General features: G+C 42.0%; 1 protein-coding gene across 1 annotated transcript in view; it reads right to left on the bottom strand.

The window, feature by feature from the left end:
• The window catches only part of SLC22A3 (solute carrier family 22 member 3), a 387,524-nt gene that overhangs the window by 14,746 nt on the left and 358,338 nt on the right, over nt 1-14,440 (bottom strand). Inside the window, exons 6-8 of the mRNA XM_075339784.1 lie at nt 9,388-9,485; nt 6,430-6,644; nt 3,424-3,532 (exon numbers count right to left, since the gene is read on the bottom strand). Coding sequence (XP_075195899.1) covers nt 3,424-3,532; nt 6,430-6,644; nt 9,388-9,485 — 422 coding nt within the window. The remainder of the gene's footprint in view (nt 1-3,423; nt 3,533-6,429; nt 6,645-9,387; nt 9,486-14,440) is intronic.

Here is a 14,440-nt window from a genome sequence, read left to right on the forward strand (position 1 = left end):
CATCAGTGCAAAAAAAAAAAAACAACTACACACTTCTGTGCAGACTCCTGTCCGACAGCAGCAGCTGATAGTTTAGCCGGCCGGGCGGTAAAAAGCCGGCCTCAACGCTCAACTAATAGTGTCAGCTGATTCCGTCTGGAGACCGCATCAGCTGATCATCGCCAGGTCTGAGAGAGAGAAAAGAGAGAGAAAAGAAGAGAAAGAGGGAGAGAGAAAAGAGAGAGGAGAGAGAGAGAGAAGAGAGAGAGAAGAGAGAAGAGGAGAAAAGAGAGAGAGAAGAGGAGAGAAGAGAGAGAAGAGAGAGAGAAAGAGAGAGAGAGAAAGAGAGAACAAGAGAGAGAGAGAACAAGAGGGATAACAAGAGAGAAAGAGAACAAGAGAGAGAGAGAACAAGAGAGAGAAAGAGAGAGAAGAAAGAGAGGAGAGAAGAGAGAGAGGAGAGAGAGAAAGAGAGGGAAAAAGAGAGAGAAAGAGAGAGAATGAGAGAGAGAGAAAAAGAGAGAGAACAAGAGAGAAGAGAGAGAAGAGAGAGAGGAGAGAGAGAAAGAAAGAGAGAAAGAAAGAGAGAGAAAGAGAAAGAAAGAAAGAAAGAAAGAGAGAAGAGAAAGAGAAGAGAGAGAGGAGAGAGAGAAAGAGAAAGAGAGAGAAAGAGAGAAAAAGAGAAAGAAAGAGAAAGAGAGAAAGAAAGAGAGAGAGAGAACAAGAGAGAGAGAACAAGTGAGAGAGAACAAGAGAGAAAAAGAGAGAAGAGAGAGAGAAGAGAGAGGAGAGATAGAGGAGAGAGAAATGCAGCCTCATTCCGTGAACTGCTACGATTTTAGAGGTGTGGCCCGCGGCTCACAGCTGATGTCCGGCTCCTCCCCTCAGTGCATAATTAAATTAAATTAAATTATAATTATAAATAAATAATAATTATAATTTAAAATAAATTAAATTCTTTACTGGGGCGGCCGGGACTTGAACTCGTGAACTAATGCTTCTTAAGGCTACTTTACACCAGACAATCTATCGTGCGATAGATCGTCAGGGTCACGGTTTTTGTGACGCACATCCGGCATCGCTGGCGATGCCGGCCTGTGTGACACCTCCTAGCGACGCAGTATCGCTCACAAATCGTGAGTCGTGTACTGCTTGCTAGGTTCCATAATATCGTTTAATTTAGTTGTTCATCGTTTCCGGGGTAGCACACGTCGCTCCATGTGACACCCCGGGAACGATGAACAGCAGCTCACCTGCTCGTCCAGGAAGTGGACGTTCGTCGCCCACAGCGAGGTCGCACGAGAGGTAAGTATGTGTGACGGGTGTTACTGACTTTGTGCGACACGAGCAGCGATTTGCCCGTGACGCAAAAAGGACGGGGGCGGGTACGATCGATTGTGAAATCGCACAATCGGTCGTACCATGTAAAGCAGCCTTCAGGAGGGAGCTCTAACCATTGAGCCACTGGCGTCATGGCGCTCCTCTATGACGGTGGTGGACTCTATCATGCAGGATTCTCTGTGCTGCTGCTGATCTGGATGGGTATTGCGCCATGGATCTACATGTCTGACATCACTCTTTTGGCCTCCTGATGAACCACCTCTGTGGGGAAACGCGTCAAGGCAGAGACAGATCTCATCCATCATAGATGGCTGCTGGTTCACTCTATTATTGAAGGGACTTGGACATCATATGCCATGCGATTCTTGGACCCATAAGGACTGCATTGTTTTCAGTGATCTATATATCTATGCAATGTCTATTACTGCTTGAAGATCTCTATTGCAGTCCTAAAGTTAAGTCCGGATAATTATTGTTATGCTATGTATAAGCCCCTCTGTATGAATCTGTACTCTATCTAAATTGTATCAATTTGTCCGGTTTGTCTATGTAAACTCTGTCCCTGGTATCCAGGGCCAGGGTTAATCAGGATTTTGCGAAAAACCTGAGATGAATTGAATTAGTCCTATATCACCTTCCACCAAACGGTGTGGTATTTATTTGTCTTTTATTAATAAATATATTTTGTATGGGAAAAGATTCCTTTGTTCACGATTGAAATATTCCCTAGACCCAGAGTCATTTATAGGTACAGCAGTTTGATCACATGTAGTGTTCAACAAAAAAAAGTTTGAAAAAGCCCACCCTCCCAGAAGTATTCTGCTTATGGCTGGCTGTATTTTGGCAGAGACTGAAACTGCCAATCAGTGACTTGTTCCGGGGGTCGGGTCAAGCTTGAGCATGTGGAGCTAGGCTCGTTTGCTGCCGGCGAACTGAGCCTCGATGGAACCGCACATTTCTATTTACAAGCTGTGGTACTTGCCAAAGTGGGTGCTAGGTACTAGGTACTAACAATGCAGGGTTCCAAAACTTTTGTATCGGCCCATTTTCCTTTGTTGTTCTTTTTGAAATGTAAAAGATAAAAAATTATTTTTTTTTTCTGTCAAAAATACGAAGGAAATGTATCATCTATAACTTTTTTGCTTTTTAGAGATCATTTCATCTTCAACTTGCTAAGTTGTTCACAATAACAGTAATTTTTACCAGGGGTGTCCAAACTTTTATATGCTATTGTATAATCAGATGAATAACTGCTTTCAAACACAAGATCTGCTGTTCCGTATATGATGGGGGGAGCTTTCTTTTCTGCTCTTTGTCCACAATATCATGTCTGTAGAACCCTTGGTGCAGCTGTCATGTTGGAGACTTGAGAAAACTGCTCAGTGTGAAATTCAATTTCTTATATTTTCACCCAGAAATTGAGCTCTGGCTTAAACACTGTCACTCTAATCATGAATGATGATGCCCAATATTTCTATGGTCCCTGCCATATTCAAACTTTGTTCTCTCGAAAAAAACGTAGAATTTCAGAGGAAAAGATACCTGGATGTAATCATATAGCCAGGTATGTTTTTCTATGAAGTGCTCTGATGTTGAAGAGACAGGTGGGGATTGTAGGAATATATGTGACTAGTCTGGTTCTGCCCCCTCGGATTCCGGCTTCTCCCTGCACCACTCCAGGTGATTTATGGGTCTTTCCTTATGGACAAACCTGTCAATCAAGTAGAACAGTGCAGGGAAAAGAATACTAAGAACTGTATCTGCTCTTGAAACTATGTTTTCTCAGAAACTTTGTAGCATTTCACCTGGCAGCAATCATGTAGGTTATGATTCTTGCTGACCATGCTTTGGGCAACATAAATCAAGTGACAGGTTCCCTTGAAAAGCAGTAGTGCTCAATTCTTCCCATTACTTACGCTGCATGAGAGTGAAGTACATATACATCCAGCATTCAATTCATGATCCATGGTGCATGTGGACTCACATTCAGCAAAAACTTGTGGGTCCCAGAGTTGGAACCCAATTCTATCAGAGTGTGGTATATAAATGAGTAAAATAAATATTAGCAATATTTTAATATATCACATTTATTGTATTTATTACCTCAGTGGTGTTGGGTATAGTTCTGTGTTTATAAAGTAAACTATTTCAAATGCCATGGTGATTCCCAGTCGTCCTAGAGTGGCTAATGTTATTTTTAACCACAAAAGATCTGCAAATGAATGTATATTTGTTAGATTACAGCCTGTACAATTATAACAGTGCAATATTTTATAAACTCAAGTAAAAAGTCTTGAGACTTGAGACCCATTAAGTAGTGCTTTATACCAGCTTTCGCCTTTAGGAATGCAATTTGTTATTCCGCTGTCATGGCTGTCTCTCTGTATAATGAGACTAGTGACAGAATCAGGGCTAGACAAGCATTTCCATGCAAGGCTCTCAATATCAAATGTATTTCCTTTCTTTTGGCAGTCTTAGGGTTAATGTCAGTTTTCTTTGCCAGCAGCCTTCTCATTACCTTTTCAGGTTCTTCCAGTTTGAGACCACTTCCAGTCCCTTTATAAACCTCCTACTCCCTGTAGAGGGTGCTATTTATACTGAATCCTCATTTTGAGAGTTGGCCTGGAGGTGCAAGGAGCTGTTGGAACCCTTTCTGTCTGTTGTGGTGTAGGCTGCAGTCCTGGTGCCTGACTGCAGCCAAGAAGTTGGAGTTTATCCTTTATGGATTCCCATGTTTGTCTTCCTTCCCTTGTGTGTTGTTCTAATGCAGTGGTAGAAATAGTGATCCTTGCCTGTCCACTCACTAGCCAGGACTATTTTAGGGTCACTCAGAGCTTCAGGTTGCTGTTCGGCAACAAGTGAGGAGCCTGTGTAGGGACTGGATAGGAGTGCAGGGCACAGTTGCAGGTAAGTAGAGGAGGTGTCCACCTTCCCTCTCACTAGCGCTAGGACTGTGTCGCCCTGGACAAGCCAGGGGACACAGGTAACAACACACACACATACACCCTCCCCCAGCAGTTCACAGCAGACATCCCCAAAGTGACCTGCTTTCTGCCTCGGGCTCAGACTGACACATCAGGTGGGCGGAGTGAGGAGATGGAGACGCCCACCCAGGGGTTAGCTGGCCTGAGGCAGGAAACAAGCCCAGAGAAGTTCAGGAGTGAAGGAGAGAGGAAGTCTGCAGAGAGGCAGACGCAGACTGGGGCCTAGGTTGGAGCCTAGGGCCCCTGTGCAGAAAGACAGGCAGACGGTAGTGGCCGTCTGCAGGGAGCCGGGGAGCCAGTTGGTGGAACCGCAGGTAGCCGGGGCTGGGCGGTAGCCCCCCGGTACTGAATCGGGGAGCCAGCTGGAAACCGGAGAGCAGGAAGAGTGTGCAAGGAGGCGAAGGAAAGAACTTACACTAACAACCTGGGGTCAGGGGATATTAGCAGTGCAACCATCCGAGGGACCCATCCAACCAGCCGTTTGTTTACCGAGAACTGTGTCGTGTTTACTGGCTGAGTGAGTACCTCCGTGCCGTGCGGCACAGTGCTGCCCCTGCGTCCCTGCACCTCCGCAGGCCCCCTACCCGCCTGCCCACCATCCCAACCCCATCACTGGGCCCCGGGATCACCAACCCCTACCCACGGAGGGGCAACACAACAACTGGCTGCTCCATACCATCACTCCCGGGATCCCCAGTCAGAGCAGTGGTGGTGTACACTCAATCACCACAACCGTGGGTGGCGTCACGGACAATAACCAATCCCCACACCCAAAAATCCCCTTTTCACTCACGGGCGAGGAGCGCTGCTAGAGTCCCCGGGATCCGGCTCATCGCTCGAGCCACCGAGCAGCAGTAGGCCGCAGCAGCCGCGGCAGCCGGACCCGAGCAGTAGGGAGAGCGCGGTGTCCCCTCCTCCGCCCGCGACAGGACCACTGTTGATAAAGTGTCCCCGGTGTACCCCTTGTTTGTTGTTGTGTACCCCCTGTTTGTCATGTGTTTTTCCCAACGCTGGATCTTCCCCATGTCCGTGCGTGACAGGCGCAGATTCCACTATGCATTGAAATTATTCTACAGGAATATTGGTCTATGCAGACAGGACAGCTTCTTACAGTTGTAGAATATTAGATGCCATTCTATTGCTTGCAAGAGATACTATATAGAATATCTTATGACTGGGGAAGCTAGAGATGCAAAGAAATTTGCTGTTGTGTTCCTGGAAACAATCCATGACTATATGATCCATGGTGCATTGTTCTGCTGAAAGTATCTTCCTGCCATAGGTTAAACAGGATGAACTTGGTTGGCTACAACCTTTGGATAAGCTTTGCTGCCCAAATGTCCATCTACATTATCAAAGAACCCAGGGTATTACAAGAAAACAGTCCCATGTAAAAAGAGTAGACGATGGCTGGTTCCTACTGAAAACTACTTTGCTACTGTGACTTAATGCTGTAATATTTTATACTAATGTATTATCTGCATGTTTATGCCTGGTACATCTGTTTGTTGTATGAGTATACCTTTTAAATATGATGATATTGAGGACAAGTGTAAATGACACTATAGACACAGGGTCATGAAAGAGTTAACAGTCAAGTTCTGCAGTCTGGAGGAGTTTGGGGAGAAAAAGTGGAAGTTGCTAGGATGTTTTAGTTAGAGAGAGTGTATTATTAGTCAGTGTGGCTCATTTTGGCGATCTGGCTTCCTTCACCAAAAAGAGCCGGCTCTTTTGAATCCTGTATAGATTTATATTAAATATGTATTTACCAAAGGTGAAGACCCATTTAATATGGAATTTATGGAGCTGAAACCTCGCCCACTCATGACCAAAACCCCACCTACTTGCAGCCAGCCAATTAAATCAATGCATGGGCAGGGTTTGCTTCAAGTGTTGGGGTTTGGGCTACAGAATATCATCATTTTATGCAGAGTGAGAGCCAGTCAGACAATTTGGTGGCTCTCACAGGGGTGCCAGTTCCCATCATTCCAAGCAGGGAGCCAGATCTTTGTTTTGGATCGGTCTCAAATGATCCATCTCTAGTAGAGATCCCACAGGAAGGATATGATATCCCATCAAAATCACATTGCATCCCACCAATTGATCCCTCCTATTAACTTAGTACCTGTGGATATGGCTGCTGTTATTAAGCATGCAATGCCTGCTCCAGCATTACTCAAGGCAAATGGAAGTCTTCTTCCAACACGATCAATGGAAATGAGTATAAGGACGGCTGCTGGTAATTCCACAACTGCAGAGATAAAAAAATCTGTATAGAGACTTCCAGATACAATCCCTAGCCGCATGACAAGACCCTGGTAGATGACTGCACTTGTGAACCTGCAAGAAACCAAAAAGAACTGAACATTGTTTAACCAGAAACCATCAAATACACACACACACACACACACACACACACACACTATGTAGCGTGGACAAAAACTAATTGAGATGTAGACAACAGATGCTTAGTAGAGATAAAGATGGTGACATGGGATCTTAAGTAGAGATGAGCCCTAGCGTTTGAGTTCAGTTCAGTTCGTCAAACGGATGCTCCGTTCAACGAACCACTCGAACCCCATTGAAAACAATGGGAGGCAAACACAAACATATAAAACACAATATACATGTACACATACAGTTAATAAACATTGCCATAACACTTACAGGTCCCCGCGACGCGTCCTGCACTCTGTCTCCTGCTGCTTTTCCTTCTGATAATCACTGTGTCCTCCCGGTAACCAGCACTGATGATAGGACCTATCGTGACGTCAAAATAGCATGTGACCAGTCACGTTTCTATTATCTCATTGGCTACAGACTGGTCACATGGCTAGACGTCATGCTAGGTCCTGTCAGTGCATTTCTCCGGTACGCGGTGATGGTTCCAGCATTTCCGTGTACCGGCGAAATGCTCTGGCACATGGTCGGCTTCCCCGTTCCTGCATGTGTGCGCTCTTTACAGAGTCAGCCCACATGCAAGGACTCGTTGCCAAGCCGGTGAATAACGGAGATCAACATTGCTATAGCAACCCGCTTGTCAGCGGTGACGTCATCGCTTACAGCCCGCAGCTTCTGCTCACTCACTGAGTGAATAGACTGCACGGGAGCAGCAGCGTTCTTCCACCCATGCTGTGCTGTCTGATTTAGCAGAGCTGCATGGGTTGAAGGAGAAAGAAGACAGAAGACCATGGATCGTGGAGGGATGAGAGGGAGTAATAAACATGGAGTCTCTAATGTGTCTGTGTATTTATTTCTATTAAAGTATTTTTTCTCTTTGTAGTGTCTTTTTTTTAACCCTTTATTGCAGATTCTTAATGGCTGGGTCAAACTTGCCTGACATTAAGAATTTCTGTCTTAATACTAGCTAGTAAAACAAAGCTAGTATTAACTCATTATTACCCAGCAAGTCACCTGGCTTCAGGGCTGCTGGAAGAGTTGCATACAGTGCCAGATGATGGCGCTTCTATGAAAGCGCCATTTTCTGGGGCGGCTACGGACTGCAATTCGCAGCAGAGGCGCCCAGAAAGTTCGGGCCAACCTGTGCTGCAGATTCCAATCCACAAGTACATTACTACTCTATGAGTGCCACTGGGGAGGGGGAGACAAAGGAAAATTTTACTCTGGAAACAAAAGCATTAGTACTTTATGGGGACAATTCTAATGTGAGGCTGTCACAAAGGGCAACATTACTACAGTAGTATTATTGCTTCTTTTGGGGGGATATTATTACTGTGAAGGAAACAAATGGGAAGGTTAGGCACATTGGTGACACTGAGGCACTTATCTCTTCATCTGGCACACAGTAGAAGTTGGGCAAAATGTGAGGAAGGTGCTCTAGAAGTAAACAGCCATAGATAACCTATTTGTTACATTCTGCCGAGATGAGCTATAATTGGAAGAGATAAAAAATAGTGGTCTAACTGGTTAGCACTGTGGCTTTGCAGCGCTGGGGTTTTGTGTTCAAATCCCACCAAGGACAACATCTGCAAGGAATGTGTATGTTCTCCCCGTGTTTGTGTGGGTTTCTGCTTGGTACTCAGGTTTCCTCAAACACTCCAAAGACATAGCGATGGAGAATTCAGATATTGAGCTGTATGATGGACAGTGATAATAATATCTGTAAAGTGCTGTGGAATATGATTGTGCTATAAAAGCAATGCATAATAAATAATAATACATATCAGCATTAGTATCATAATCACCACTGTACATGCAATTAATTTGTGGACAACGTGTCGTAGTATTTGTTCCTTGTATGTGGTATTATTGGTTTGTTGGTATAGTGGATTTTATTCAGTTACAGGATGGTGGCTATATTCAGAAACTGTGTGGTGATACTATATCACCATGGTGTCATGCATTATTTTTCACCTGAGCAGCAGTATTATTGGCAATATTGATCTTGGTATAGTAGACTTTATTCAGTACAGTATGGTGATAATATTTGTTATTTGGTAACTGTGTGACTATCATTTAGAAGTATTACTTAGAAAATTATATTATAACTAGACTTTCTGATAGATTTATATATTCCATCTGTACTTTTTTAGTATCTAACAACACTACTAGGATTCATGCAGATGACCAACAAGTTAGGGGGCACCCAGGTCCAAATTTTACACTAGGGCCTATAAGACTTTAGTTATTCCATTTGTGTCTTACTAAAATTAGGGTAGTATGGAGAGAGTCCTGCTGCAGCTAGTTGTCTTACAGATAGACAATGGAATGTGAGAAGGAGGGAGAATGACTGATTTCCTGTGATATGTGCCATATAAATGATGTATTATATAAGTTGTAATTATAATGCATGACAAAAAAACATTTAGGAATAGGAGATTTAGAGAACAGTTGCTAAAGATTTTTAATTCTTAGTGTTCCTTTAAGCACATACTGTACTTACATACGCTGCTAAATGAAAAATAAGTATACAAAAAAATGAATCTGTAAGAAATTAAAATGGAGTAAATCTTTCATGGCGTGTTGTTTTACAGAGGTATTAAATGCTTAAACTAATGTTTACCATTAGTACAAGTCAGGGTGAAGCAAAATTTTATAAGAATTTGTTTTAATTATATCTTACCAGGCATACATCAAAATGATAGTGCACTTCCTCATCTGTGGTGTTCGGACCAAATCCATGCATGCAGGATTTGTGACATTCTCATCAGAAACTGTTATCTAAAGGGAAATGCAATATTACAACTCATAAATATTAAATACTAAAAAATATTGTAAACTTGGTACGGCATAAACAACAGTTGTCATCACTGTACTGTAAATGGATAGTAAAATTTAGAAAGGATAATGGCTGTAGAAAGGCTTAAAAAGTATACAGTACAGACCAAAAGTTTGGACACACCTTCTCATTCAAAGAGTTTTCTTTATTTTCATGACTCTGAAAATTGTAGATTCACATTTAAGGCATTAAAACTATGAATTAAAACATGTGGAATGAAATACTTAACAAAAAAGTGTGAAACAACTGAAAATATGTCTTATATTCTAGGTTCTTCAAAGTAGCCACCTTTTGCTTTGATTACTGCTTTGCACACTCTTGGCATTCTCTTGATGAGCTTCAAGAGGTAGTCACCAGAAATGGTTTTCACTTCACAGGTGTGCCCTGTCAGGTGTAATAAGTGGGATTTATTGCCTTATAAATGGGGTTGGGACCATCAGTTGTGTTGTGTAGAAGTCTTGTGGATACACAGCTGATAGTCCTACTGAATAGACTGTTAGAATTTGTATTATGGCAAGAAAAAAGCAGCTAAGTAAAGAAAAACGAGTAGCCATCATTACTTTAAGAAATGAAGGTCAGTCAGTTTGAAAAATTGGGGAAACTTTGAAAGCGTCTCCAAGTGCAGTGGCAAAAAACACCAAATGCTACAAAGAAACTGGCTCACATGAGGACCATCCCAGGAAAGGAAGACCAAGAGTCATCTCTGCTGCGGAGGATAAGTTTATCCAAGTCACCAGCCTCAGAAATCGCAGGTTAACAGCAGCTCAGATTAGAGACCAGGTCAATGCCACACAGAGTTCTAGCAGCAGACACATTTCTAGAACAACTGTTAAGAGGAGACTTTGTGCAGCAGGCCTTCATGGTAAAATACCTGCTAGGAAACCACTGCTAAGGACAGGCAACAAGCAGAAGAGACTTTGTTTGGGCTAAAGAACACAAGGAATGGACATTAAACCAGTGAAAATCTGTGCTTTGGTCTGATGAGTCCAAATTTGAGATCTTTGGATCCAACTACCGTGTCTTTGTGCGATGCAGAAAAGGTGAACGGATGGACTCTACATGCCTGATTCCCACCGTGAAGCATGGAGGAGGAGGTGTGATGGTTTGGGGGTGCTTTGCTGGTGGCACTGTTGAGGATTTATTCAAAATTGAAGTCATACTGAACCAGCATGGCTGTATATAGAAAAAGTCCAGCTCACCCAATGGAGACAGCTAAATGTTTGATCGGTGCACGGAAAAGAAAGCAGGATCCCTCTGCAGCAGGACGTAGTGTAGAAAATTATCCAGCATCCAGATCAGTCGAATAGTCCTTAAAAATAGTCCTTAATCTGAGACAACACATAATACATCTGAACGCATACTTATAAAAGGAACCACAGGAAGTCATGGAACAATCAAAGCTGAACAAGGCCACCTGATATGCTAAGAAATGAATCGCAGTAACCCTTACAAGACACTCAAAATTTCGTTTCTAACATTCATGCCTGTTGGAGTTCTACTTTGTAACATTAACATCCATTTGCCACCTCCACCTCCCCTCAGTGTCTGCACTTTCTCTATTGCATTAACTCTAAAGTGACTCAAATCAACTCTTTGTATATGCAAAAAATGACGGGAGGCGGCTGATAAACTGCGTGTGGTGGTGTGACCTACGTCATAAACGTGCTCCGATATGCGGCGTCTTAAACTTCGTGAAGTATTCCCCACATACTGGATATTGCAATCTGTACACGTTATGACATAGATCACACCAGCAGAACCGCAGTTCATCAGAGACTGAATTTTAAATTCCTTTTTTGTAACAGAGGAAACAGTTTTGTCCATATTCCATATGAATCTACACAGCCCACAGTTTTTCTGGCCGCATTTGAAAGACCCACAAGTGGGTAGCCAATTCCTTGCAGTTATTTCGTTGCCCAGAGTGTTTTTATTTTTGTTCTTTTTGGAGTGATCACTGGGGGACACTCTATTAGCGATAGTTTTATTCCTCCTAGACACGAATTTGACTCCGTTTTTTAATATATTTTTTAACGTGTCATCTACATATAAAATCGGCAAGAATTTTTTAATGATATTAACAATCCGATAAAAATCGGTACTGTAGCTTGTTGAAAAAACAATAGGCATATGACCTTCAGCAAGAGCAAGGGTTTTTTTGGTATTAATTCTGCTTATTTTTAAATAATGCTCTCTAGTTTTCTCATCCGTTTTTTGTTTAGCTCTCTCTATATTTTTATTAGAATAGCCCCTCTTCTTAAAGCGCTCACCAATAATCTCACATTGTTTCTCATATATATGGGGTGCAGTACATGTTCTCTTCGCCCTTATAAACTCCCCCTTGGGGATATTAACCATTACATGGCGCGGGTGACAGCTGGTTGCATGTAATAATTAATTCCCTGCTATTGTTTTTCTTAAAATATCACAGTCAATTTTCCCTTCCTCCAGGTTTGCTGTCAGTAGAATGTCCAAAAAAGGGATTGTTAGAACACTATACTGATATGTAAACCGTATATTGCATGGATTATTGTTAATGTAAAAGGCGAAACTCTCAATGTCGGCCACTTCACCACCCCACACGATTATAACATCATCAATAAATCTCAAAAAAAGAAAAATATTGGCAGAAAAGGATTTTTTTCCGAAAAAATATATTCCTCCTCCCACCAAGCCATGAAGATATTGGCGAGAGAAGGTGAAAATCTAGAACCCATAGAACAACCTTGTACCTGTAAATAAAGATCATCCAGAAAAGAAAAAAAAATGTTTTTTAACAAAAAATAAGTAACTTCAATAAATAGGTTTGTAAATCAACTGAAAAATTACTATATTTTTCCAGGTAGATTGTTAAAGCCAAAATGGCCAGATCGTGGGGGATGGAGGTGTACAAACTTTGCACATCACAAGTTAGCCAGCAAAAAGAGCGCCGCCATTTCACCTGTGAAAAAATATTCCGAACATGCTTAGAATCCTGCACGTAACTAGGTGAGATTTTAGCTAGGGGACTCAATCTAACGTCCAGCCATTCTGACAGGTTCTCATTGAGAGATCCTATGCCAGCTTTGATTGGGCGGAAAGGTGGTGTGAAAATTTCCTTGTGCACTTTTGGGAGTGCATGAAGCAAGGGGGTTCTGGGATACAAAGGACAAAAATAATCCAGCTGTTTTTGATTAATAATTCCCAAACTAAGGCCCCTATTGAGGAGTTCCTGTAGTTCTGATCTGATATTTTCCGTGGGGTCACGATTAATCCTTCAATATACATCACTGTTATGAAGCATAGCTCTAACCTCCTTTTCATATAGCCCAGTGTCGAGTATAGTTACAGACCCTCGCTTATCGGAATTCCTCACAACAATATTGTCATTCACAGATAACAAATCAAGTGCCTGTCTTTCAGCAAGAGAGATATTAGAACGTCCATTCTTTTTTACATTGTAGATTTTCATAAGTTCATCCTCAACAAGGTACTGGAAATCGTCCATAATCTGCAGTTTGGAATGCTCAGGATAGAATTTGGGATTAGGGATCCTTGAGGAAAAGTTGTCATCCGTTAAATGTGGTAACCTGGATCCAGATTCTGACAAGTCCCTCAGATTTGTAATGGTGACCAGGTCCTGGAAAGAGGTGGGTGTAAATTCCTCTGGATCCATAGCAAAATTCATAGCATTACTATCCATAGCATTCCTCTGGCCTGAGTCCTCCACAAAAAAATGTCTCTTAAGGGTTAATCTTCTCATAAAATGGTTTACATCAAGCATAGTATTAAATATGTCCATTTTTGCAGAAGGAACAAAATTGAGACCCCTTTTAAGAATATTAATTTGGTCATTAGATAAGATGGAAGCAGAGAGATTCAAAACCGTAAACTCTTCAGTTGAATCTAGAAGTGTTTGTTCCGCGCCGATCTTCTGAATTCCCTTATTATGGGGGTGTTTTCTCCCTGATCTCCTTTGGCGTTTTTTTCTTCCTGGACCGTTTTTTTGAACGATTATTACTGTGGCAATTCTGTTGATCCACACCCTGTGCGTTATTAAAGCTGGTGGAAGACAGATTCTCAGTATCAGAGTTGTCTGAATTGACATCCGTATTGTCCATATCTGTTGAAGAAAAGCTTACTCTGTTCTCTCTCCGTTTCATAATAGAGGGATTAATATTATTGCGTCTCCTTCTATAGTCATGCCAGTTACATATGTGGTTATTTTCATAATCGCTCTTATCCCTTCTAAACTTTTTTTCTTTTATAGCTGTAATAGAGTCCTCTATTTTAATCAGATTGTTGTTAATTTTTTCTTTAGTAGTTTTGAAAAAGGTAGAATCTTTAAATTTTGTCAGATCATTTTCAATCTTTTTAATAGATTCCTCCAAAGTCAGCATCTTAATCTCCTCTCTCTCCACAATCAAATTCATCAGCTTAGTGGAACAGTCATTCAAAATGTTATCCCATTCTTTTAAAAATTCAGGGTCATATTCTGTAGTAGGGCACTTTTTAATGCGCAAACCCCTAGGGATCATTCTGCTGTTCACATAAGCCTGCAGGGTTTTGTGGTCCCACCACACCCTGAGCCGGGAAGACATATGTTTCTCAAGTTCCCATATAAGCGATTTCAAATCCGTTTCATCCTCAGGTGGGGCGGCATGCATGTTAGAAAAAATATTAGCAGCCTTGTCCAGCCGTTGCCGACTGTTCACATTGAAGAAATCATCACTAATAGTACCATCAGAATTGTTAATAGCAGTCTCTGAATTCATGGTTACCAGGAATTTGTAGAATATATATAACGCAATTGCAATAATAGGAGAGCACGAGAAAAACCAGCATGGCTACCACAGCATCTTGCAGCGGCATGCTATTCCATCTGGTTTGCGTTTAGTTGGACCATCATTTATTTTTCAAC

This window comes from Anomaloglossus baeobatrachus, chromosome 3 (genome assembly GCF_048569485.1).
Source record: "Anomaloglossus baeobatrachus isolate aAnoBae1 chromosome 3, aAnoBae1.hap1, whole genome shotgun sequence".
In the NCBI taxonomy this organism is placed as follows: domain Eukaryota; kingdom Metazoa; phylum Chordata; class Amphibia; order Anura; family Aromobatidae; genus Anomaloglossus; species Anomaloglossus baeobatrachus.